At 39.8% G+C, this 27,836-nt stretch overlaps 1 protein-coding gene across 1 annotated transcript; it reads left to right on the plus strand.

Annotated features, from left to right (window-relative positions):
• Positions 1 to 850: 850 nt before the first annotated feature.
• Positions 851 to 27,836, plus strand: xxylt1 (xyloside xylosyltransferase 1). Its single transcript, XM_037115418.1, has 5 exons — positions 851 to 1,348; positions 3,154 to 3,784; positions 9,815 to 9,962; positions 18,573 to 18,705; positions 26,637 to 27,836. The coding sequence occupies exons 2-5, from the start codon at positions 3,245 to 3,247 to the stop codon at positions 27,031 to 27,033; spliced, it is 1,218 nt and encodes a 405-aa protein (XP_036971313.1). The 5' UTR covers positions 851 to 1,348; positions 3,154 to 3,244; the 3' UTR covers positions 27,034 to 27,836.

Consider the following 27,836-nt stretch of genomic DNA (forward strand, 5'->3'; position numbering starts at 1 on the left):
ATGGATATTAAATAAATACAGTAAAGTAATTTCTGGAATGCAGGAAAGTATATAAAAATGGCATGAAAGAAAATACAAGGAAATACGTTAGGACAAGCTACAGAAAAAATGATGTTATAGATGAGAAAGTGTGCATCATATGCGTAGTATATGAATATGATTCGGTGTTTATGTTATTATGTTTTCTGTTTTTAACAATAATGGAAACTATATATAGTATAAGTGCAGTTGTAGAGACAACCTGACAATCTGATACATCTCTGCAACTCCACCTGATCTTAACAGGTTTTCCAAAGAATGATTTTAGACATCAGAACTTTGACATACAGAAACATTTTTGTTACTTCCTAAATGCTGAGTAAGTATACACATTTAATTCAAACTGTAGAATATTTATCCATGGCAAAGAAAAAGATCTACATGGGCTCCTTCACCCCAAATACAATTTACGTAATCAGCCAATTCCAGTGAACTATATCAGAAAGTAAGATGAACATTATGGTTATGAATGCACTGAGAGTTGTAAAGTTTAGAGATCTTTGTTTTATTGATGCAATGTGTCTTGTTTTTGTTTATAATCCTGTAGACATGTTCGTGTTTGTATTTTCTTGGGTGAGACTATAGACAATATTCCTGCTCCGACTGGACAATACATTTATTCTATTCCTATACTTTATTCTAAATGAACTACGACAAAGAACGGACCAAAAACAAGGAAATCGATGACGAAGTTCCACACGTTTCTGAATCGTTTTCAAAAACAAAAACAAACAAACAAAAAAACAATCGATCTGCCAATTGTCCAACTGTACCAGAAGGCAGCATGGGTCGGAATACGGCTGACATCACAGTGGGTGTGGCTAAGGTTGCGTCACAGTATTTTGTTGCTAGCTCGCGGTTTCTGCAAAGAGGCTTTTTTGGCGTTTTTTTTCTTCTCGAAATCTCAAAGCCGTGCACATACCGTCGTAAATTAACAGGCACACACGCATGCAGAGCCACGTCGGTATTCTTAAACAGTCAGACAGCTCTGTTGTGTGCTCCGGTTCAACAAATAGCAGCGGAGGACAACTCAACGACACACGTCTTGGCGCAAAGTCGTCGCTTGCTAAGTTAGCATCCTCGTTTGCAGCTGGCCATGTCAACAGGTTGCTCCGATGTTTCTGACTGCAGAGATTGCAGTTGTAGAGAATTCAAGCAGCGTTAACAGTGTCGGTGCATTTCAGTGTGACGTTTGCTAGCGTGCTGTTGCATGAAGTGGAGGATTTACTGACGTTAACAACTCAGGGCAGCTTAATCCCCCCGAGCAAGCTGTCAAGATGCAACTGCAGAGATCAACAACATGAGACGGGCAAGTTCCTTATTCTGAGAAGATGAATGATATTTTATGTTCATTATTGCAATGGGATTTTAGACACAACACACAACAAGCATCAGTGTTTAGGGCCCAACATTGCCATGAATTGTATGTAAACACTGCCTGCAGAGCTCTGACAAAACCTTGTTAAAGGTAATATGAGATAGAGAGATAGATAAGTGTTACTGGCAAGTCAAAGTAACGTTACTACATAAAACATTAAAGGCGCACGAGTGTAAAAATACCATATTTATACCTTTACACTGTCCAGTCACGGAAGATGATGGTACTGGAATAATGACAGGAAGAGAGGGGTGGTTACCCAGCAGGACAGGCACAGTGATTTTTTTTCTGAACAAGATTTTTTTGTGGCCTCCAGACACTGCTTGTACCTGAATGAAGACACACACACACACACACACACACACACACACTAGACTGATTATCTACCCTTGCCAATAGTTGCTGGCCATATTTCAGCATTTTCTGATCACTAGTATCAGTGATTATTTCTTGTTGTCAGACTGCTGATAAAAATCGGAATTGGGCTTCTTTGGTTTTGATGTAATATCCTCTTGCAAAATGTCCCCCCAATAACACCATCTGATTTGTTACACGTCACAATTAATAGATTGTAAACATGGATCAGTCTGAATGTGCAAAGTGCCTAGTAACCAAATGTATCAGATAAACGTGGTGGAGAGGAGGTATGAGTTTCATTTTTACTGCAAATGAATGTCGGTCCCAGTTATCGGTTTTTAGTCTCCTTGATTTCTACTATTCCCCGAACAAGCCATATCGGTCAACCCACATGTGCACACACGTTAGATAGGGATGAAAAATAAATTGTCAACAAATGACATCATAAATGCTCTCAGTGCGACAGAGGTTGCTCCGAAAATATTTCATAACACCCATGTAAATATATCACCTTAAATCAATTATGTGTTTTTTAAAATCTAGTCTGGAAGGCCTTATCATTGAACATTGCCATCTAGATTAAACTGCATCCATCCACTATGTCCAAATACAACCTACACACAATTTAACATAGTTACAAAGCAAATGATACAGTATGGATGTTTAGTATGCAATGTATTAAAATAAAAAAGCGTTACAAGAAAAGTTGGCAACTTTTATAAATTCTAAGTGAGGCTTGCAGCCCTGACTTATATTAACAAACTAATGGAAAGAAATCAAACTTGTTCTTATGAAAAACATCCCAGAATCAGCATAATGCAGTTATTGTTTCTAGCCAGCAAACCAGGTTTAATTTAACTATGGCTTTGCTCGCTTTCATTCAAACAAGCACTTTAATTTTGCAAGACAACTACCAGATTCATTCAATCATTCATTCATTCATTCAGTCATTCATTCTGTGTCCTTCTCTCAATATTTAATTTTCCCTTTCTTCCTCACCTGAGCATCTGAGTGTTTCTATTTGGAGCCATTTGTGTGATGCTATTTGGTTCAGCAAATAATTCCGATGAGCAGATTTATTGCAGCACTACCAAGCAGACTCAACAGGATGCCGCAGCTACATAACAAAAAAAAATGTTGACCAAACACAACCAGCAGCGTCGCTGCGTTACCATGGTTATGCACTTGAGTGTTTTGGAGTGAGTGTTTCGACTTAACGCTACAAACACAGTCACATATTGTGTGGCCCTATGTGGCTGGCCCTGTAAAAGATAAAGACAAACTATCCTAAAACTTTTTTGATAAAATTCACTTGCTAAGAAATACCTGGAGTTGTTTTTAAGTGGACCGTTTCTAAATGAGTGTCCTTTTTATTACAGGAAAATGCTGGACCAAAAATAACTCAAAGGACACCCGATGGTGAATATTTTCCAATGTTGACCCCCATTCTCATGACACCAGCAGGGAGATATGGGCATCCTCAGACTGGTAGCCAGAATCATGGGTAGGATCAGTACTTTCAGGTCCTATCAGTTTGTGCTTCTCCTGGCTGCCGCACTAGCTGTTGTAGCTTTTTACTACTTTGGCTCAGAGCGGCAGAACTTCTCCAGCACCACAAAGAGGATCAAACAGAGCCAGGCCAGCCACAACACCAACAGGAACGATGCAGACCTGACCGTGGACACTGGGCTCTCACAACCTGCTGGATCTGAGGAGCATGAAGGAGAAGAGCAGCGCAATGTGGGCGGAGAGAGCAAGGGATTTGGGTCCAAGACGGGGGACGGTGACGACGGTGTCCATCGCTACCACGCACTCATGATGTTCACCAAGGTGGACAAGAGCCGCAGCCTGCAGGACAAGTTCAGGGTGGCGATGTTGTCTATGGTTAAACACGGACGCTTCCTGGAAGGAGAGGTGTTGGTGCTTCATTTTGTGAGCGACCCGGCCAGCAAAGACATGGGAGAGAGGATGCTGCAGGAGTTTCTCCTTGATGCAACGTTTAAGTATGAGGTATGCAGTCTGAACCCAAAGTGTTTGCACAGTACCACAGCTCGGTTGTCTAGAGGTCTCCTCTGCACTAAACCTGTAGGTGCTGTTTAAAGTTGAAACTCATGGGGGCAGTGTTGTTCTTCCGTATCAGTCCCTCACAAATGGGGATACCCTCCTCCCCTACTGTGTCTTCCCTGCCAAAACAGAGAATTATGTCCCCTCTTTGTTGCTCTTTCTGTTGAATGCAGTGTCCTGCCCCGTCTTTCCTCCTTTGTATTCTACACAGACCACAAGATCATAAACTTGTTTACAAATTACTTATCCCTTTCCAAATCCCCATCACCGTTCCTCTCAGGAATGTCTCATCATCGACAACATCTGCTGTGGATGTTGCAGCTCTGTATTAGCTCAGGCTGATCCCTTGCCTGCTTTGGATTGGTTGGAGGTTTGCTCAGCTTGGCATCTTTGGCAGTTTTTTGAGCCTGTTGGTGTGATTGCTTTGTGTTCATTTCACTCTCTGAACTCCGTGTAAGCTCAAAGTATCGGGAGAGTACAGCTGAAGTGTGTAATATAAAATACAGGACAAGTTTACTGTTCAGGTCTGACATGTGGTGGTGGTGCTGTGAGACACCAGTATGAAATAGATCAGCTGTGTTGCCAGGGTGCTCAAGGCAGTCAGACAAAATTGGCATGCAGAGATCCCTCCTTCCACCCCTTCTTGTAACAAGTGATTGAGTCAATACTAGTAGTTGCTCTCTGTGTAACTGTTAACCAAGATACACACTTGTAGGACTTTTGTTTGGGTATAACAAAGTATTGGCAGGGCTGGCAAGGTCTTGAGGTGTCATAGAATGACATATTACATATAATTGATTGATTGATGTTACATTGTTGGTAATATTACTTAATCTGCCAGAAAAGGCATAACTTAGAAGCAGATTGTTACTGTGGAGATACAGTGTTGATATTGTGCAGTGCATTGCAACTGAAGTGTACTTCGCATACTGGAGTGGATTTTATTTTTTAAAATGATTTTCTTATTTGAGCCAGATGACAAATCTGTGGGGTCATTATTGGCTTTTTGCAGATTAATCTGTACTGATGTGTATCTCAGTTGATAAGTAACTAGGCTTAAAGTAATTTAGAAGAAGTGTCACTATTACATAGTTTGTCCAAAGACACATTGGGAAAATGTTCACTCAGTGAGCAGCTTCATCAAAATTCCTTAAGCAAATGAATCTAAAGGATCCATATCAAGGTTGTGTGTTCATGCTAATTAAATTATAGTATAAAAAAAAGTCTTGAGCCCTGCATTCAATTTTTAAATGTTTTAAATTGATATACACTGTATCATCATCAAAATTCCAGTATTTGTCAGGCTTTAATGTTAAGGGTTCCTTGAATTTAAAGTATTAAACAATTGTGACTGACAAAGGTATCTCGAAACATATTTGTGGGCTATTGGGTGCGTACCACGAGCTGTTCTGGGACTTTTGGTGCATGTCGTTCTTTCATCTCGCTCCCAAACAATGACACTAAATGCCTGTAAAAATCCTATTACAGAGGGCTGGTCTATCTGCACTGCTACACTGAAGTGTCTATTACTCACCAGCTTACATTGGCGCTGATGCCAGTGTATCTGTGATAAGCTGATACTTGCTGAAAATATCACTGTTGAAGTATCAGTCAGGCTCTAGTTGATACATTATGGCCCAGGGATGGATTGTACCAACAGGCTGCACACACAGTGTTATTTTCATGGCACCATTCCAGACCAGCTGCTTTTACACATCAGTGGTTGAGATAATGAATCATGGAATTTCATGTTCTGCCACCACTGACACAAGTACAGCCACTGTGTCCCGAGTGTCTCCGCAAACAGACACAGAAGTCCTGCCAAAGCTACAGATGGGACGGGGACTCCCGAGGGGCTGACGGAGATAGTGCACAGAGCATGTTGACATCCTTATCTGTTCATCATGAGCCTCATTGCTTTTAATTATTCATCTTAGAGGGGGAATGAGACAGCAGTTACGCAAGATTCTTTTAGCCTCCATCACTTCCCGCCACTGGTAAAATTCAGCGACCCGCTTGACATTCGCAACAAACAGCCGCCAGAGTCGGACTGCCCAGAGGCTGTGCTTGTTACCGCTGACCAGCATGAACACAGCAACACACAACATCTTTCTGCACTCATTGCTCGATGATTTCATTCATGTTTCAATGTCATTTTAGGAGCGCTATAACACCTGAAGTACATTGCCAAGCTCCAGTAAATACCAAAACAACATTACATGAAGGAGATAGTATCATGTTGTTCCGATGGCCTTTCGAGGGCTTCAGGAGCGTGTATGTGCATCCACAACCACAAGTTTCCCATCTCCTCTAAAGTGAATGTCCTTGCTAAAAGGCACTCTGTGGCGAGCAGCTGTTCTGAATGTACTCTGTAAACTTTTATCTTGTCCCAGTGCCCTTGAATTAATTGGAGGGTTTTCATTTAAAAAACCTGCACACACAAAGGCAATAAATGTTGTTAATAGTGGAACTTCAAAATAAAAGGATGCGGTTGTTTGAAGCTTATGTGCACAAACAGCTTTTCCTAGTAATATTTTTCAGTCTGTATTCGAGCGTAGTCGAGTTTAAACAAATCGAATTCTCATCCTTTGTCTAGTACAAGTTATGGTACGCAAGCAAGTCAAAAAAGGACATTTTGCTCAGCACTATTTAAACAAACACTTCAATGACTGCCAAACATGTCCAGCCGCTTAAGTCAAGAATGTGCAGCTGGTTTTGTGTGAGAACTAATAATATCACTTCGCCAAACACACTGAATGCCAAAAGTATCAGAAATATGGATAACAGAACATTATTCATATTAGGACTGGAGAAACAATGTTGTGTGGCCACTTGGCACTTGTCAGTTTGTCCAAAAATGTGTGATCTTTGAAAAGTTTGTGTTGAAGGAGAACATTGTGAGCTCTTACACATTTAAATGTTAAGCAGGAGCCTGTATGCAAGATATAAAGTTCTTCAAACAATATCAGAAGCTCTTTCTAAAACAACAATAGGGAAATCATAGCTGCTAATGTGACAAATCTGTGTCACTTGCACTTTTAAATGGAAAATATGGACACACAAAAAATATATATATATTTTGCATTGCAGTTAGATTTGGGTGGGCTCCCAAATATATATAAATAAAATAATTGGTATATATATATATATATATATATATATATATATATATATATATATATATATATATATATATATATATATATATATATGCTGTATGCATATTGTAAGTCAAAACAATGGACTGGTGTGGTCAGTCCATCTTTAAGGCCTTAGAAATACTCAGAAGCCTTCCCTGTGTCTGTCTTTATCATAGTTATTATGTTGCTTGCTGTTGGCTGTTTTTTTTTGTTTTTTTTAAACTGATCTGAAGAGACACAGTGAGAGTCTTTTGTAACTATTTCATCAACACATCAATTGTTGAGTAAATTACGCTCAGTGTTAGAAATGTCTAAAGCTAATTTCTAAAGATCCTGTTACATTATTTACTGTGAGCAACAGGGGAAGTATTAAAATTATGGTTCAGCTGAATTCTCACCATCAATTTTTAATAGAAACATTACAAAACAGTTTATCAAATATACAAGAGGCTTCCAGAAATACACAATATAAAAGGTGCATCAGGTTTGTCTGTCTCCAACTGATTTTCATTGTTATGTCGCCCCATGTTGTGCTCAAGGGACAGTCCCCCCACAAAACCAAATTACATATTTTTTCCTCCCACCTGTAGTGATATTTATCCATCCAGATTGATTTTAGTGTTAGTTGCCGATTAGTTAGTTGGCACTCAGCTAGTGCTACTCAAGATGATGCACAACACTTGTTGAGCAATTTCATTGAGTAGCTATTTTCTTTTGTGTCACAGAGAGGATGAATTGTGCATCTGCTCATCGACAAGATGTTAGCTAACTGAGCTAAGTAATCTAGTTAATGTTACAGCTCAGCACAGAAGGACGCCGTCATGAGCAGATGCAGGTTTCCTTCTGCGCGGCATTGTAGGTGTAGTTTGGTAGACAGTAAATAGCTGAAATTAAGTTGTTGAGATATCTGTATGGTCAGTATTTCCAAATCTCTTCAACTCAAACACAGAACAATCTAGATGGATAAATGGCACTAGAAGTAAAAGGAAAAACATATGAAACAGTGCACATTCTGATATCATTACAACCACAGTAATTTAGTTTGGATGACTTAGGGAAATCTAATAAATGTAAAAAAATGTAACTGCAGTTTATTTATCAGGACTTGTGGAATAAAACTCTTTGTTAAACAGGCTTGTATTTCTACAGTGCTTTACAACATTCACATTCACACACTGATGGCAGAGGCTGCCTTGCAAGGGGACAACTGCTCATCAGGAAGCAATGTGGGGTTCAGTATCTTGCTCAAGTATCAAGTGCACTTTGAAATGCGACTGAGGGAGCTGCAGCCACCCACAGCAGTGATTTATGTGCAATTACATCACATTACAGACAGAAGTCCAGGACAGCACTAATTCCCACAGACGACAAGGGCTTACCTTAATCTGTCAGGGATCATTAAATGATCTTTGCCCATTGTGGCACAGCGGCCTGATTTTAATATGACAGCCATATGGTCCAGGTTTATCTGAAGCCTGTAATGTCCACATGTACTGATGACAGATTTAACCATGCCAGATTCTCCCCATGATGCACTGTTTTGTCCTAAACCAACGCATTTATCTTTCCTGGTGTAGGAAAGTGTTATTAAAAACCATTGCTTTATATAATTAAAGTCCTCTTCCAGTAATCTGTAGCAATGTCTCCTGTACATGATCAGAACATAAACTACTGCCTCACAGCTGTCGAAGGATTTTAAGCTCAGAGGAGAAACACTAAGAGGCTGGAAACTTGGACAGAACAAGGCGGTGTTTAATGGATACCGGCTTGAAGATCAGCCTGACTGTGTCTCCTCATCATATAAAGCACCATTTATAGTCAAAGTCAAGACACTGCTTCTCTCTACTAATTGTGGACAGTCAAAGGTTTGTTTTAGAGGTTATGTAAGGCTGTTGTAGACTGTAGACTTGCTATCCATGTTTATTGTCAAATCTTTAACTTGAACTACACAGTCCTTCCCTGTGTTTACGGCTTGTCCTTTTGTTCTAATTTTAAAGGCCACTTGAGAAGTTGGTACGTTTTAAAGTCATTGACATTAGTGTTTCATTGAGTGAACGTTGCTGTCAGGAAACACTCAGTTATTAAGTTAGAAATGTTTGTGAGTCATTCAGATTGACATATTTTAATTTCATTTCAAACTGTGTCACATTATAGTGACTAAGACTTGCTCGGTCTGAGTTTGAGTGTCTGAGACACTAACTGCAGCTACTAGCAGGAAAAGGCTAATTGATGCTGGCAGGTTCAAATATTCAGATACTTTTGGCCAAACATCGTAGTATGATGTAGATTTAACTCATTTTAATGTAGTCATGTGTTAGGAAAGAATATTTGTGCTTAAAATGATGATTACCCATCGGGAAAGTCGTTGTAGAGGTTGATTTGAGGTGTTCACTGCCTCTCAGAGCTGAACAAACAGAAACAAAGGGTTACATTTATAACAATTGTCACTAAGAAATTGTAAATGTATCGTTATTTTACTGATAACAAACAATTAAATGTATATAAACCATTTATTAGGCAAAATTATTAGGTTTATAACACAGTTGCAATTAATAAACTACTGATTAATACATGGTTTATAAAGCATTGAATTGTTTGTTAACAGTGAAACAACTGTAAAATACAGTTTGATAACTCTAAATGTACCATTTATGAATGATGGCTATTAGAAAGTGAAACAGAGCTGTTAAGATGATGGAAACACACATTTAACCCATGTTACAATTACATAAAATGTTATCTTTAGTAGGTATATATATATACTATATGTCCAAGCTCTTCTGCAGTTTGAACATATTGTGCTAACATGACACCACCGTGTTGATCTGCCGTGCAGGTGTTGTTCCATGACGTGGTGGCTCTCACACAGAAGCTGTTCCCCATCGTGGAGGCCATGCAGAAGCACTTCAGCGCTGGCTCTGGGGCGTACTACAGTGATGCCATCTTCTTCCTATCAGTTGCCATGCATCACATAATGCCTGAAGGTAAGAAAAGCAGACATTGTAAAAATATTCAATCAGATGCAAAAGATTTAGATTTCACCTCTAGAGAGTCCCACAATGACTATTAACAGGTGTTTGTGTCTTACTGCAAAGTTTTGTCACCGCTGCATATTTTCTGTCCCAATCCTGGCGGTAGGTGTCTATGCAGATAGTTTTGGTTTATTTGCAGAGGTTATGAGTTTTGAGTCTCTGGGATTCCTGCCACCACCCCCAAACAGTTGTGTTGAATGGAATCTCATTTGTGGAGCTCTACACTCTACAGCAAAATGTCTTCCTAGAAACAATGTTCCATAGATGGCAAGTAGATAGAAGGATGCAAATTCTCTGTACAATCAAGTATTCACCAAGCGTTGATAATATATGAAATATGATGGGCATATTTTTCCTTAAAAAAAAAACAAAAACACTGTAATTCAGAAAAAGGGCAATGGAAAAGCTCAAACAAACTATTAACATGTACAATCTCCATCACAAAAAGGTTTCAGTCACCAAAGTGGTTGCTAGTTGCTAAGAGGGTCTGAAAAGTTGGTAAATCTAGCAACAAAGTTAGCAAGTTGGCATCACCAATTTCTTGTATGATGAACTAAATAGATAGGAATTCAGTTTAATTGTAGAGCTCCCATCTGTCAGGGACCCAACAACAACAAAAAATGAGATCATAAAGTAGATGACAAGGCTTTGGGGGTGTTGTACAGACATTATTGATGTAATCAAACCTTTAACAGTAAACATTAAAAATAGGGATGTCTTGATCCGATCTGCAGGATTGGGATCGGGGCCGATATGGGCATTTTTCCACTGATCGGGGATCAACAATTTTGAATGTGGACCCAAGGCCGATTTGTTTATTTTACAGAGCACAATTTGTGGCAGAACTCAGACGCGCACGTAATGTTACTCTGGCAAACCTGTGGATGAAATGTCTGCAGTGTGGAAATCACTTAAATTAGAAAGCGAAAGCAGTCCAATGGCGAAATGTAACTCCTGCAATATGACTGTTTTGCGAGGGGGTAACAACAGAGCTGCATTTCATACTACACATTTGGTATGATAAAATATTACAGAGAAGGTAATTGAATTAATCGCTCTGGATAAACAGCTCATCTCTGTGGTAGAGGATCAGGGTTTTCTTCGTCATCTGGAGTTTTTGAATCCCCAGTATGCCCTACCATCTTGCTATTACATTACATTTATTCCACTTTTGAGTTAAAACGTGCCGGTATGCACCCTAGTTTCATGGGTGTCATACAGCAGAGCATGTAAAACAGGCAATCAAGGGGATTCCAAACACGTGTGAAATAGACAAGCAAAGCGTCCACGTCATCTTACATGACAACGTAAGGAATATGTAAAAAGCAATGGATTATATGGAGGTACCAAGCTTGGGCTGTGTCTCGCACACACTTAAGCTGGCTGTGTACAAGGGTCTGCTGTCACAGTGCAGCGTCACAGAGTCACCTGCTAACACAAGGAAGGCAGTAGGCCAATTTTGTAATAGCATATGCAGAATAAGAAAGAGCCATAAGAAAGTATGTACTTTGCTTCAACAAAATAAAAAAAAAAACATTAAGGAACAGCTTGGATGCAGGTACTTTTTTGTCAATGTAGCTGTATTATCCAGGAAAATATCAGTAATGGCTAACCCCAGATTTCCACTGGATACATGTCCGCTGCGTTACGTCTCCGCCATGCCAGTGGAACAGATAGGTTTCACTTTAGTCTATGCCTCTATGTCCTCCACTAGCTCATCCTGCTACTTTTCTTCAGCTGAGCACAGACAGATGAACAGTGATGAATGCATGTTGTTGCTGAATGTCTTTCTGATCCGCTCTAAGCACTAGAAGGCAAGACAATAGTAAGATACAAAAAAGTCAAGCTGTGTTTTTAATGTAGGACTATTGGATGTTGACCATAACCCACAGTTCTCCTACTGTACTGTGCTGTTAAATTAATTACAGTAGATGCGCTGTAAAATTACCGTAACCCAGTTATCCTACTGTCTTGGACTGTAATCCAAAAAACGGTATTATACTGTTGGATAAATTACAGTAGATGCGCTGTAAAATTAACATAACCCAGTTATCCTACCGTCATGGACTGTAATCCAAAAAACGGTATTATACTGTTGGATAAATTACGGTAGATGCGCTGTATATAATAATTATAATAATATAATGGTAAAATAAATTGAATCAAAAAAGTCAAGCTGTGTGTTTATTGTTGGACTTTTGGATGTTGACTGGATGTGGGGATGAATGTGGTAGCCTAGGGCTGGGTATTTTAGAAGCCCTGCATACTTTATTTTTGAATTGGTGAGGATTTATATGGATGCAAAAATAACAGAATTCATAACACACTGGCATATACGGTAAAAGTACCATAAACCACAGTTCTCCTGTTGAATAAATTACAGTAGATATGCTGTTAATAACCACAACACCCAGTTATTCTACAGTCATATACTGTAATCCAAAAAATGGTATTATACTGTTAGATAAATTACAGTAGTTGTGCTGTAAAATAACTACAACATCCACTGTTATTCTACAGTCATATACTGTAATCCAAAAAACGGTAATATACTGTTAAAATAAATGACAGTATTTGCATTTTAAAATACTGGTGTCTCTGCTGCCAGTATTTTACTGTTTACAGTGAAATTCTTTACATTGTATCGAATCGGGATTCGGTATCGGCATTTACTAAACATTAAAGGACTCTGATTGGGATCAGGGTAAAAAAAAAACCTGATCGGGACATCCTGAATTAAAAACTTAGAATTGATTGGTGTTTAGTGTTTTACCATATATTGAAATGAAATTGTGAAACTTATACCAGGTTGCAATACAATATTTTAAAATGTGTTGTTAGAGCTACCATTCAAATTTCAGGTCAAGAATTCTGCCTTAAAGTTTTTATGTCTCTTTCTATGCTACATCTTTTCTGTAGGTTGCATTAAAGTTAGCATTTTGCTTTGATTCTGTGGCAGAGTAGTTTTTAAATTCACTCAGATGCTCACTCCTCTGTCCTGGCACTGCTGGTGCACAGCTGGAAAAGGCGGTGTGGACATATATCTAACAGACACGTGGCAAGCTGCCGAGCCCCCGGAGAGTGAGGAGGAAAGGAAGTGCTGTGTCGCTGTTGCCCACATTAGAGCCCCCTGTGTCGGTGCTGACCCATGGCGGTGACCACCTCTGGTGTTCACTTCTGTAGATGTGCCACTCTACAAATGCTCCACAAATCCAAACCATTGGGCTCTGGGGCATAAATATGATACCTGAAGTGTCTGTCTTGCAGACAGCAGGGATGCATCACATTGGACATTTTTAGACTGTATCACATGGTGCACAGCGGGTATGATGAAACATCATCACGTTTCTTGTTTTTTAAAATATAAGCAGGAAGCTTTTACCAAAGAAAGAAGCTGTGTGTCCACTTTTGAAGGATGGACAACATCTGTAGTCGAATTCAGGTTTTATTTAAAGTTGTCTTTAACACATGAAAGTACACGGTATTACTCAAGAAAATGTATGAATTAGTTTGCGGAAGAAGAACATACTGAAAGGCAAAACATTCATTGTATGATAAACGATTTCTTTCACCATCAGTCCCTTGTGTGAGGTGGAGGTGTGTGTCTGATGTTGTCTCATGCTGTGTCCATTGATTTACCACGTGAGCCCCCGTCTGCTCCGTGGGTCCAAGTGGTCACGCATTTCTATTTAAGGAAGCCTTTTATCTATAAAGGACAAATTGTGGTCATCTTAATGGGGAGAGTGAGGGGCTCCATCCATCTTTGATTTAACTATTTCTCTGATACTCTCGGCGCACACACGCACATCGTTTGTGATTAATGACACAGGGAAACAAAACTGACAGCCACAAATATAAATAGCAGCTGTAAGTGGGAGGGTTGAAAATTTAACATCCAGTAACTTGTGAAGTGGGAGACGTGATTTCAGCAGGTTTAAATTGGCGTTCAGAAGAAGAAATCGTCCGCACTTCGGGTTCAGTGTTGAGGCAGGGCTACACAACCCGATTATGAAAGTGTTAGCTCAATATAAATGAGAATTTAAAATGTTTACGGCTGCTATATTTAATTTTTATCAGACATATTTTATACTCATAAACTGACATTTCTGTCAAACAGCAGAGCCAATTATATGCTCAGCTATATTTATATATGATAAGCTACACAGATGAGGGCATGGAATGGTTACTTCTTGTACAATACCACCAGAAAGCCTTGCTCATAGTAACAGTAACAGTCTCTCTATACTTCAAAATAGAGATTGATCATAAAGCTCTATTTATGTATTCTGCTTTGAAAGAAAGCGCTTTCAGTGTCAGCCTTTTATAGGAAATTGAGACAAACTATCATCTAATACAGATCCACTAGCTAGATGAGAATAAGATCGGCTGAAAGAAAAGTTTATTAGAGACAAGTTTCAACCATAGTTCATCATGTTTTGTATGATACATTTTGAACCTGATTCAACCTTTACTTCCATAGACAGTTGACATAAAATATGCACCAAAGCTCAACACATTCATGTCATAGTTTACAGGACTGATCATGTTATTCCAGCTATCATCTAGCCAAAGTAGAATGAATCACAGAGGGAAAGACTGAAAAAATGACTCCTCACACTGATCTGAGCTCTCCGTATGTTAAAGAGATTTTTCTCTGGCAGTGAGATATGAAGTCACTTAAGTCGACCATGAGTGAGTTCATTCTGTTTTATTCAGTCTGTCTGCCAGAAAGCTAACGGCAGCTAGCCCATTGTCTGCAGATATCAGACTGATGTCTAGTCAACATGAACAGCACCGATGAATTAGTAAGCAGACTTTCAGTTTCTGTGCTGTCTGAGCTTGAAGTAAAAACTAAAGTGGATGTGCTGAACCCTCATGTACTGTGACAGTTTGTGCATAGCTGCAAGGGATATATATTATTTTTTGAAACACTATTTGAAACACACTAAGGGGACCTGAAAAGAATATATACTGGTCATGTTTCAACGAGATGGTCCTTTTCTAACCAGGAGATGTGTTGACAATTTAGCCTATAATGTCCTCTTTCAGATGTAGCTCATTTTTATTTATCCAGTCTACATTTGCAAGCATCCAAAGATGTGATATACTGTTTATTTGACCAGGTTTAAAGAGTACTTCATGAGAAAAGTGTAACACTGCATCCAGCTGACAGACCATGATGAAAGCAGGTGATAGACTTGTGGCTTAAAAATAGGACTTTTCACATTAGCTGTCCTTGGAGGATGAGAAATTGCTCGATGGAAACCTGTAATTAATGACAAGGTCCCTATGAAACACTGTTTTGGTTCTCGAAGAGGTGTTCCATGTTTTGTAGCCCCTCTAGAGGGCTCAACATGCTGGGACTTGAGTGTTTCCTACAACCACAACGTCAGTTTCCCCTCTTAGGCAGAAGTGGCACTCTTAATGTGTCAAATGCTTTGCCAAGTGAGATGGATGTTACTTGGAGGCACGAGAATGAATTTTTATGTATTGATTAAACCATGATCTGAGGTTTGTTTGTGTTGTACGGCAACATAACGAGGTTTAAAATTAATTTTAAGTGATCTCTTTCAGAAGAATCGGGATGGTTTCCAGTGAATCTTGGCAAAAGCAGAAAACAGTGAGCCATATATAAAGGGCTGTAAATGCTCACCTCAAGACTGATATTAGGGCTTAATAATGTTGACCTACTTTCTTCTCTGTGTATGTGATGTTATACAACAGTATCTGTTGTTTCGTTGCTGTGGCTGAGTTGAGCACCGCCTGATCTGACCAGAGCCTGAGGCGAACTCGTAACGACATTATTCCTGCAATAAATTGACAACACCCACGCACCTGGTCCAGATTTAATTCTACCTCTTTTATTCTATTTATCCATTTCGTTTCGCAGTCGTTGAAAAAAGTAGTTTATGTTTGACCACAGGGGTACATTCTTTCTCATACCACATACCTTTTGGGGATGATTTACATAAAGTTAATTTAGTTAGACAGTTCGGTCCAATGTCTGCTTTTCAATTTATCTGTTCATCTGAATGTTATTTAGATGATTGTTATTGTTTCTATTATTCGTTATTCTTCATTCTTGAGAAACCTAGAGTTTAGCAGAGGTCCGCCATCATTTACAATGTCTGAGTTTGTCTGCTGGGAGAAGACGGAGAGTGAATCTAGGTGAACAGCTGCTTTAAGGGCCTATGTGTAAAAATGTATTATAATTTAAATGCGCTGACCACTTTTTTTTTGGCCATATGTGAGTAGATAGTAATGTGACGTGAAAATGTTGACCCTTCCCGTCTCTCTTGGTCGCCTATTGAAGCACGTTAATGACTTGTTAAAGTTGTTTAATCCTGCTGGACTCGGGTCGGAATTTCCAGGAGAGTCCAAAGAATGTGACTTCATGCATGTTCTCGATTGCCATGGAAATAATGCAGTGGTGAAAACAGAACATCTATTATATATGCTACCAAACCTCAAACTAAGCCCTACCACATCTGTAATGCAAAACTGGAAAAAGCAGCAAAAGTGACTTGTAATAGATTTATTCACATTTGTGTAGAAATCGGAATCATACTATGCTGTGAGACCCACAAAGCTCTACTTTCACCTTCACAGGACTTTGTGTTTAGTCATTGATCTTACATCAAACCCACCACATCACAATGTTGTAACAACTTACGGCCCTCTTCCTGTAATACTCCCACCAGTTGAGCCCCATCAGTACAAACAAACAGCGCCGACCCGACCACTCACAGATTAGTCTTCCGAGCCCCTCTGTGTTGCCACAGCACATGAAGGCATTGTGGTGGCAGCTTCCTTGTTTGGAGAGCACAGAAAACAGGTCGCTGCCATGTTGCTGAGTTTTCTTTTTCCGTTGCTTGTTTAAACAGACAACTATGCTAACTAAGCCATGATCTACTCATTGTTTTTAATAGTCACAGTTTTGACTTTGTAGAGGCCAAAATTGTCTTTTGTTCCTTAGTTTAACATTGTGATGAAATGTTTTGCTTGGTAAGACTCGGTTTGACGAGGCACGTCAGCCCAGCTTGGCAGCGAGATGCATTTCCATTAAAACAGGGGTACCTGCTTGAAGGTATGTCTTTAACTGATGACACGCTCATCTTGAGTAGCAGTCAAATGGGCAAATACTCTTTCTATGTGGGATATTAACAAAGAATTGCCACTAACAATGCAACAGCACTTTTTCTTTCTTATATGTTCTTCAAAATAAATCCCTACAATTAAAATGTTAAGTCACTGCTTTTTCACTTATGCTAATTTTCTTATTCATTTTTATATAAAACCTACAGCATTTACAACAACTGTAACACAAGTGACAACATGGCAGATTGAAATTATTTTGAAACCATTCAGAACTTTTGACTATTAAGTTTTAAGCTGATTATGGTTCAACTTTTTAACTTCTCTTCATACAAAACCTGAATCTCAGGATCCACCAGTTTTAAGACAGACACGTGAAATTAAATAAGCAAGACACGATCGCAGTCCTGTTTTGTAATCACTGTAAGGCAACATTGATGTACATTATGAAAACGCCGTACAACAAAATGATGGGACAGTAGCATCTAGATTAGAGCATTAAATGTATGTGTCATACGCTGCGGTGAAGATGAAATTCAATTACTCTGCCTTGTTTACACATAAACTGAACCAGGAGGTGATTATGTTTATTTTTCAGGTGCAGCCACTTTAATTTCCTCCTCATAAATATGTCTTGGCGTATACTTGGAAAAAACAAAACATTTCCCCTTCTTATATACACATTTTGGCTGCTAGATCTCAACAAGGCTGTGAGGGACCAAAACATACCTGATATTTCTTCATTTAAAAGGAACCATGTATGATATTAAGCATGAATGCTGTCATGATTTGATGTGTTGCATCAGAGTTAGTCTGAGGCTAGTTTTCATCTGCAGTCCCCTGGAATCATGTTGAATTGGACTCTAACGGTCTATGATTCAGACCCAGCAGCTAATTAATTTTAAGTACCCTATTCTATTAAGTCCTTCAGCACCAGTTGTTATTCCACAGCTGTTGTCAAACTAACCTTTTAACTTTGCCAATCATTTTTTATTGCACTCGAACTAAACAGCGTCCACTTTGACAGCATGTCTTAAGCTGACGAGTGTTTTCAGCCGTCCAATAATCGCGTTGTGCCCCCGGCGCACCATTCCTGAGTCAATCCCATCCATTCATCACCATGCCAACCTGCAAAACATAGGAAGCTGAAACAATGAACAGATGAGGGCCTGAATATCCTGGATACAGCTGTTACACTTCATCCACAAATAAGACGATGTTAATCATTTACTAGTTGTACACACCCAGCTGCCCAAATGTGTTTTTTTTTTCATAGTCAAGCCCAACATTTCTCCTGTCAGTTTCATACTATTTCATTTTTTTACACGACTGCACATCATCAAGTGTCTTCTCTTATTTCCTCTAGCTGTTTATTCGTGGAAGGACATCTTTTCTTAACAATCCATGTAGTTTACACCTGTGTACAATAATCTCAGATGTATTTCTAAAGTTGTGCTCTTCTTTCAGGTCTGACGCGCATTGTGCAACTTGACCTGGATCTGAAATACAGGACCAACATCAGGGACCTTTTCCAAGAATTTGACCGGTTTCCTCCAGGAGCCGTGATAGGCATCACCAGAGAGATGCAGCCAGTCTACAGGTAGGCAGTGACCGACTCACCCGATGAGGCATTAATTCAGGCTGTTTACAGGGCGCCATTAGGATGTTGTTATTTCAGCGTCCTTTTGATCCACTTAATGCACTCAGTTTGGTCTGAACAAACCTTAAGAGTATCCTTTCTGTTTCCCTTATATCTCTTTCTCAGTAAGGGGTTAATAGCCACCACACTGATCTCACTCACTCTTGTTGACCCCAGATGGAGTCGAATTTTTACAGGCCTCACTCACACATTCACAGTTTCTTGGTGAGAAAGAACATCAGAAGTCTCTTGCGCAGACTCTGATTCACAAGAACTGCTGTAGTGTCACCAGTCTGTCGTCAACCAACTACAAGCCAAAATCAGGGCATCGTACCAAAAACATTTAGTTGCTTTTGGGATGATCAGTGTAATGATTGTCAGTCCAGGCTTTGGATGATAAATTCAAGTCTCCAATTTATAAGCAGGTGTTGCTACTCAAAGTGAAATACCCAAAAGTGTGGAGAATGAAAAAATATGTTTCAGTGGTAGTGAATTCTAAAGTTAATACTGGGATAAGAATAGGGATCTAAATGTAAATCAAATTCTCCTCTAATACTAAGTTTAGAGTCATTCATTTTGTGGTCCTTGCCACCCAGTAAAGATCACATTCCTGAATCTGCAGAGGAGTATGATGGTCATGATCTGTCACACTTGAATCACCTTGGTTTAGTTTGCATAATTTTCAGGCAGAATTCATTTGATGTGAAAAATACAATGTTACCAAATCCAGGGCCTCTGATCATTTACAGTGTGCGGAAGAGTTGCTGATAGGTGTGATCCAGCCGTCTGGGCCAGACCCTGCACGGTAGTCATCCATGATAGCGGCTGTAAAATCACAGCTGTAAGATGCAAGTGCAGCATTGACCATGTGATATGTTTTCACAAATAAGCTATTTTAAGTCGTCCATGCCAGATAAATAATTGAGGATTTGGCAGAAGAGAGATGGCTCTTGTCAGGAAATGTTTTGCTCTCATCCTGTGATTCAGATGTGTCTCCTGTCTCTTTGCCAGAGCTGTCTGGAGTAAATAAAAAAACCTGCTTATCCTCAGAGGCAAAAAGTACACCATTACACACAGAAGGCTCTGGAGCTGGTATGATTTTATTGGAAATTTAACATCGATCAAGTAAACTGATTGAATCCATTGTGACTTTAGGTTACGGCACCCTTGTCTAATCCTCAGGATGGCATCTTGTGCTTTTTAGTCCTCACAAAGGTTGTCAATCAGTGAGAAGCTTTGTTTTTAGTTCCTGGAGTCGAGATAAATCTGTGCTTCTGTTGATATATTCAAGTCACATCAGCTTGAAAGTTGTTAGGTAAGAGGTTTTGTGGATGAGGAGATGTGAACTTTTTTAGTCTTATATTGACTTCCGATTAAAGGTCTTAAGATATTGTAGATAAACACAAAACACTCAATAACAATAACAACAACTGTTCCAAATCCAAATATCATATTCATTACTAGCTATGAGCTGCGTGTGTGCACGTAAACAAGGGACTGAGACTTTCAAAGTCTTTGTTCCTCAGCTGATTTTTCCGTCCCTCTTGCAAGAGAATAAAACAAACATGCCTCGTCCGTTTAGACTACTTCACTGTTTTCCAGCCAGGCATGGCATCAAAACAGGACGTCACTATGTGTGTGTGTGTGCATGTGTGCGTGTGTGCGTGCGTGCGTGTGTGTGTTTGTGTGTGTGTGTTGGGGGGGTAGTGAGACTAGATGAGTGAAGGTCAGGTGGGAGGTTTCATAAAGCAGCTGCTCACTCTCATAAACATACAGGCAGGTGGTTTCCCCTGGGCTTGTAAAGATGGTGTGTGAATGAAACATTGAATCAGAACATTTTGATTTAAGTTTTAATACATAATAAGATAACTCCTCATTCTGTTGGGTTTTTAGTTGAATCTTTTACTCATAAGCATTTTAATCTTTCAGTATCCTCATGAAATTAGCTTTTCACTGCATTTTTCAGTGCATGTAATATTGATGTTTATGGTGCAAATTTTTTTTCACTCTGACGTTTTAAGCACATTCACATCTTATGACTTCCTTATGACCAGGGATCTCTTGGCTCCAGCCAAAAGGGAGTTTTTGTTTTAACAATGCCTAACGATATTAACATTTTTGTCCTGCTGATGTTGCCAGTTACGTAGTAAAGATGTCCCGAGTCGATCCCAGACACGACAAGCAGGTTCTCATTTTTAGCCGAGACTGATTGTCGCTTTTAAAATGACAACCCTTGCCAGCAGCCGATCACATCAGCTGTCGCAAATTAACCCTGCGAGTAACTTAATAATGGGACGCAATTAAACTGTCTGTCGCCGGGACTGTGTTCTCTATGCCGCCAGTGTCTGCACTCAAAGATTGTTTATGCAGGAAGAAGCTCCACCTGATACCTCTTCTCTCTAGATTTAAGAGTCACATTCTTCCAGTTAATCTTTCTTAAATATATAACTCATCATTTTAGCTTATCAAATTTATATTTTTTAACCGGGGCCTCCAGTGTTTAGATCAGAGAGCTTGTGAAAAATAAGTGCAAAATTTAGTAGCACGCAACAGTTATTTTTACTTTAACACATTTAATCAACATTGAGGTAAATATAAGATCAGATCAAACCCAATGTTAAAGGATTCAGATTGGGACCTCCCTAGTAAAATATCGATCTAATGTATATGAGTTTTTTTCCTGATTTGTTGGATGATATTGTTATTAGGGTGTACAAAGTTGTGAAATGTCATCAGTGGAAAGTATTTGGACATTCATGTGACAGTAAAGCTCAGTTACTGTAAATGTTGTGATGTGATGCCAGAGTTCTGCATGAGTAGTTTCAGAAGTGGAGTTTTCCTGCCAGGCCCCAGCTGGCCCCAGCATCTCAAAACAGATCTGTATCTCGGCCCCCCCCCCCCCCCCCACCACCACCACCACCACCACCACTGTACGGGCTCAATGAGTTACTAACCCTGGGAAACCCCTGTTGACGTTGTTCCTGTCGGCTCAGACGCACTCATTTAAATCACATCGTGCAACTGGGCATGCACCAACGCACTGGCTGAAAAAATGTGCACACAAACTGTCACCAGTAGTTCTTTGTCTCTGTGGACCAGTATGGGTGTCTATAGATTTCTCTCCATGTCCAGAAGCCACAGTGTAATGAAGGACAACTCATTCTATCAGAAAAGAGTTCGAGGTTCAGAGTGTCAAATCACATCCTCAAACCAACAATAGATTTACTTTTTTCCCCTCCTTTTATCAAAAGGACATTTAGGATAACTTGGCTATAAAGGTTGAGCGCATCTTTATTGTTTTGTGATTTGTTGGATTTCATTTCAGTCTGAGGGGTCAGGTGCGTTCAGTGCAAAATCGATGTAGTATATAGGTGTAGTATCAACAGGTGGTTTGAGCATCATCAACATTACTGGCCTGAATATGGTTTTGGCTAACTTCTCTTTAACATGCTAGATGACATGAGGGTAAAATAAATTCCAGATGAGGAAAAACAAGCTGAAACCCTTTCCCAATATCGAAAATCGCCAAATCAAACCAGCAACTGATCATATGTGTTATATTTCTAGGTGACCCAGAATGTCATGAAAAGTCCAAGCAAATCATTTGGAGGGAATATATGACTGAGGAACAAGCTGGATTTACATTCTACTTAATGGAAGAAGTTGAGGTTTCACTTTACAAGAGAAATGTTTTATGTGAGAGTTATTCATGGATTAATACTATCAAGGGAAAACATTACTTATAATCAGAGTTGTCTTTTATTCAGAGCGATACGAGAGTCTGCTGGAATTTACTAACATACCATCACGGTTACACTCTCAGTATATGAAGTCTCTTCTTTAAGGGAGAATCCAGCTAGAGTGAGTATTTGAGAAACAAATTGTCTGCCAGCTTTGTTAGCCCAATGAGCTGGCTTGTTAGCCATTAGCTCATGTCCGGTGAACATTATAATAGTTTAATATTGAAACTGGGTATTAGCGATGCATTGTGTGAATCCTCTCCACTGGTGTGTTATCCTGTGCTAAGTGAGGAAGGCTCTCAGCTCCTACTCTGTTGTGGTGCTAATGGACAGAGCATTATGCAGGAGAAGGCATCCTCCCACCAGCTGCATTCAGAGCACATCCTGCCACTGAAAAGTTCATTATTGGAAAAAATGCCCCGCGTCGTTTCCCTGCAGCTGCATTTGTAATGTTTTAAACCCCCAAGAGACAAGACCCACTTACATAAGTGTCACAGTCAAAGCCCCAAACACAACGCGAGACATTAGCGAGAAGCAAGTATTGAGTCTCTGTTGTGTGATACAGCCCACGTATTCACAGTTTAGCTGTTATCAACTGTTTAATATGAAGTAACTCTGCAATGGTCTAGTATGTTAGTGTTTTACAGTCCTGTTGCTGCGAGCTGTGTCACACTCTCAAACTTAAACAGCCTGATCAAAAGGGGAAAGTCGACTGATGCTCCGCCTCGCCTTTTCGGTATTAGGCGTACAGAAAAGGGGGGAACATTGTTGTCACGACTTTTGAGATAATTACAGAGCCGAATCAAAAGCGTGTGTTACAGGGAGTCTTCGCTGTGGCAGTGGTGTAGGATCTCTGTGTTAAAAGGGCTACTTGTCTTTGTTCTAACCAAAAGGAGGTTCACCAAGTAGCAGACATAATGTTCTTGAAAAGATTGGACCACCAGCATCCTCTAACGACACATTCAGGAAGTTTTCAAGGCTAGAATTCATGAGGTATGCAATCAGTTAAGTGCTTTAGACTTGTTATGATTGTGTAATCTTTTATTTTAAATCTGCAACACCTTCTTCATCTTTCTCAACTACTCTGTGATGAACAGGGCCAGACTGTTCATGTGTGTACTCCCAGAGCCAGACTCCCCTCAGTCAGTGAGAGTGCTCTATGCTTTTTCTAGAGTGCAGGCTGTTTTCTTGTCCTGAACAAAATGGAGGACACGTTTGGATGGGACAGCAACACACAATGTCCCCTTCACCTGCTAATGCTTTTCAATCTTACGTGTCTGAGAGAGCGACGCTTAAATGAAAGGCTGGCAGTGAGAATTGGAGACAGGAGATGATGTAGGTTTGAACTGGCAGAGCAGACGAAGAGGCACTTGCAGGAGATTTGATCTGCGAGGTTACAGGTCTAGTTTGATTGAGTCTGGTTTGATTGTACTGCTATGAGCAGACAAAAGAAAACTGAAGGCATTGTGACAGAGAACAGTGCTGCGTTCAGCAGGCCGAGGTGACCAGTTTCACTGAGTTCTGAAGCAAGAGAAACTTCAAGAATAAACATGACTAATGGGGAAAAGATGCTGTTGATATTGAAGTTATCCCATGTGTTTTGTATTAGCATGTAAGTTATTGTGTAATGTTGCTGAAACTCTTTCCAGGTTTTTCTGTACTTCGAAATGAGAATGAAAACAAACAAGTTGTTTGATATGAGAGATGGTGGATGGTGGTAGTTAAGATAGCATTTGTCCATCACGCCACCAGTTCCTCTGTAAACAGTTGCTGATGCTATTATGTAAGAACTTAATTTGTAGTATTTTGACACAGATTTGATGTTGCTAATGTCCTAAAGTGAGGGCATGATTTAAAGAAAGTGAGTCTTCATCTGATTCCATGCCAGATCAAAAATATTGATACTGTAAACTTTCTTTCAACAAAGCCATCTGTAAATGTTAATTATTGTTTATTATATCTGATTTGAGGCCAGTTTTACAATGCCATGTGGATTAAAATATTTCATGTTACACTTTTATTGTGTCTGTACAAACACAAATGAGCAGATCCTCTACAAGAATACAGCAGTTTAAAGTTTGGGGAAATCAGCCACAAAGAAATCAAATGCGAATGATCAGGTTTATTGAATCATAACTGCAGGATTGTTGGTAGAAATTATATTATATTTCAATATATGTTAATTAACAAAAGGTCATTTGTATTTTTTAACCACAAACACCAGTGTGCTGCCAGTCACATATTTTGAGATTATGCAGCCTGTTTCACTGTGTACATTTTTATGTCAAAACAGCAGAATGAAAAAAGTCTGTGTACATGTTCCCTCACCAGCTGTGCTCACCCTGAATGTGTCTCGAGGCACGTAGACCCCAGTGTACGTCTTTAAAATGGTAAGAGCTCCATGGGGGCAGCAAGTCCCTAGACACCAAACCACCAGACTGTAAGACTGAAAGAACACACTACAGCTGCCGAATATAGGTCAGCAATAATATCAAAGCCTGATTCAGAGAATATGCTGCTCCCTCTAGATTTGGTCAAGCGGCACAAAGAGAGAGAGAGGAGTCGCCGCTACAATAAGAAGCACAATTATGCTGCACTAGTTTCACATGTGTTTTTATCACCAATTTATGAATGTGAATTGAAGGGGGATTCAATATTTTTTGACTAGATTAACTGTGCTGTCTTCTAAATGTCCCCAGATATTTTCACCATTAATATTTAATCTACTGTAGGTCTCCTCAGGCTCGGCCAGTACTAAAAATATTCACAATTCTGTGGAGAGTGAGTGTGTGTACAAGAAAAGGGTTTATTCCCATTCATCCTCGTCCTTTGTAGGAATGAAACATCACTGCATCGACTAAAAGGACATTTTGTACTTTCTTGAAGGAAACAGCGAAATATAAAAATAGTTCACTCACAGCATAAAATCCAGCATTCACTGTAGACTAGATACAAGTGTAGAAACCACAGCAACATGAAAGCACAGTAGTAACAGACAGTACCCTCTGTTTTTTATTTGTCCCATATGAGTTGTTTCTGTTTCTCCTGAGAGATAAGATAAATAATTCATACATTAGCCGCTGAATAGTAAAATAAACACTGATTAAAGGAGTATATTCTCCTTTTCTGTCTGCAGGACGACTGTCAGTTGAACTGGCCCCGAACCAAATGTTACTTCCTCTTTGGGATTCTCACAACTCTCCTTCTGATAAGTGGAGCTCATGTACTTTGGACAATTGGTCCCAGTTTAGAAATATTTTACAGAGATCTTCCACATGTTCTATTATTAATGTTGTTGCCTCATCTCTTTGCAATTCATTATTTCAGAAGAGGGCAAAGGTATTGGACAAATACAATAAATTCCAGATTAATAAATTGTACATTGCTCCTTGAGGCTACAAGTCCGGATGGAAATGCACAAACCTCTTCATGCTGGACTGCTGCTGGCACCCACATTGGTCAAGTGTGCCAAAAATAGTGACCTTGTATTTCACTCATTACATAATATGAAGGAAGTGCTATCTATTAGACTAGACTCGAACCTTCCTTGCCAATGTAAACTTTGGAAATAATGTAAGAATAATAATCCAGGAAAGGGTCTTAGTTCTGGGCATACAAATGCTCTTGAATGAACCTCTGTGTGTCATTCAGCTGCTTCAGTGTTGGTGTGTTGGCAGAACAGGTTGCTGAGTTGGCACCAGCCTCTGGCACTCTGACATGCTCTGACACTCCTGGACCAGCTCTCTTCCTGTTTTTGGCCGCAGTGCTTGTTTGTTCAGCAAACGGGGACTGAAAGTTGAAAGAGAAGAAGCGAAGAAAGAGTTGACCCTCACTTTTCTAACAGCCCAAACATACATATGAGTGAGACATTTTACCATTGGTGTTCAAGTTCCAGTCTGTTCAGAGGGACGAGCTCTCATTTTGAAAGTTACTCTTTTTAATCACCAGCACAAGAAGTTATTGTGTTCAACAGGCAGCTGTCTAACACTGTGTTTCTGTCTTTTTTTTTTTTTTTTAGTCTGTGAAATATTCGCAACAATACAGGTAGATATTCCATTGAGTGATTAGCCCGTCTGTTTACTTTTGTTTTACCTTGGTTTCACTTTGCTGGTGAGACCAGGACCCTTAATACCTCTCACTTTCTTCCCTCAGACACACCTTCTGGCAGTATCGTAAGGAGAACCCTCAGACCAGAGTTGGTGAACCTCCTCCCGACGGCCTCCCAGGCTTCAACAGCGGCGTGATGTTATTAGACCTCGGTGCTATGAGGGCCTCAGCTCTCTACAACCAACTGTTGGAGCCCGGCAATGTGGCCAAACTAGCAGATCAGTATCGCTTCAGGGGCCACCTGGGCGACCAGGACTTCTTCACCATGATCGGCATGGAGCATCCTGAACTGTTTTATTCCCTCGCCTGTGGCTGGAACCGGCAGCTGTGTACCTGGTGGAGGGATCACGGATACGGAGATGTGTTTCAGCTGTATTATCGCTGTGGTGGGCCAGTCTATATCTACCATGGGAACTGTAACTCCCCCATACCAGATGACTGATGCTGGAACTGAAAAGAAGTCTATGACATCTACAGTTTAGTGAAAGGGAAACATTTTACATTGTACTGTCAGTGTAGTCACAGACTCCGCCCCCTGCTGGCCAAGGGGCGTCTGAAGGGACCACTTACCCTTGTTGCTACAAACGTGGTGCTCATCTGTGTCATTTTAGAGTCAATTTTGGCATTCAAGCCAAAAAGCAGCTTTTCTTACAGCTAGGGCTGCAACTAACAAATATTGTTAATGTTGATTTATCTGTTGATTAGTTGATTGGTTTGGTCTATCAAATGGTTATTCAGGATTTACCAAAACCCAATATGACGTTCTCAAATGTTTAATTTTGCCCACGACCAAAATATATTCAGTTCGCTGTCATGGAAGAGAAAAGAACTCGAAGAAGCTGGAATCAAAGAATTTTACCTTTTTTTTCTTCTGTACTTACAGAAATGCAAGAAGCTGCAACAGTGTGGAAATGTTTCTTCAGGTACTGAGATGATGAAAAGAAGAAAGCTGTTGACTGTACAAATTCACTGCTCAAATCACCATGTAATCACACCGTATCATCAGGTGCCTAATGTCAGTATGAATGCGGCCAAATGCATCCTACATTGTCAGTGTTTAGTAATTTGTCTTGTCATGGGCTTCTTTATTAACGTTCAAGAAATTCTGGTGTCATGTTGAGGAGGATCCACTATCCTTTTACACAGAGTGGCTGTATGTTTGAGTTGAGGATTCACAAAGAATTCATAATGCTAACAAATGTTACCTGCAATGAATAAAGGGGTCAGCAAATGTGGTAATTGGCA

The sequence above is a fragment of the Acanthopagrus latus genome, chromosome 11 (genome assembly GCF_904848185.1).
Source record: "Acanthopagrus latus isolate v.2019 chromosome 11, fAcaLat1.1, whole genome shotgun sequence".
NCBI classification, from domain to species: domain Eukaryota; kingdom Metazoa; phylum Chordata; class Actinopteri; order Spariformes; family Sparidae; genus Acanthopagrus; species Acanthopagrus latus.

What these genes read in the sequence shown, in the direction of transcription:
- xxylt1 (XM_037115418.1), top strand. Translation starts at nt 3,245, where the DNA reads ATGGGCATCCTCAGACTGGTAGCCAGAATCATGGGTAGGATCAGTACT. An exon ending in ATGCAACGTTTAAGTATGAG is followed by an intron (nt 3,785 to 9,814) that starts GTATGCAGTCTG and finishes TCTGCCGTGCAG; the next exon opens with GTGTTGTTCCATGACGTGGT. An exon ending in GCATCACATAATGCCTGAAG is followed by an intron (nt 9,963 to 18,572) that starts GTAAGAAAAGCA and finishes CTCTTCTTTCAG; the next exon opens with GTCTGACGCGCATTGTGCAA.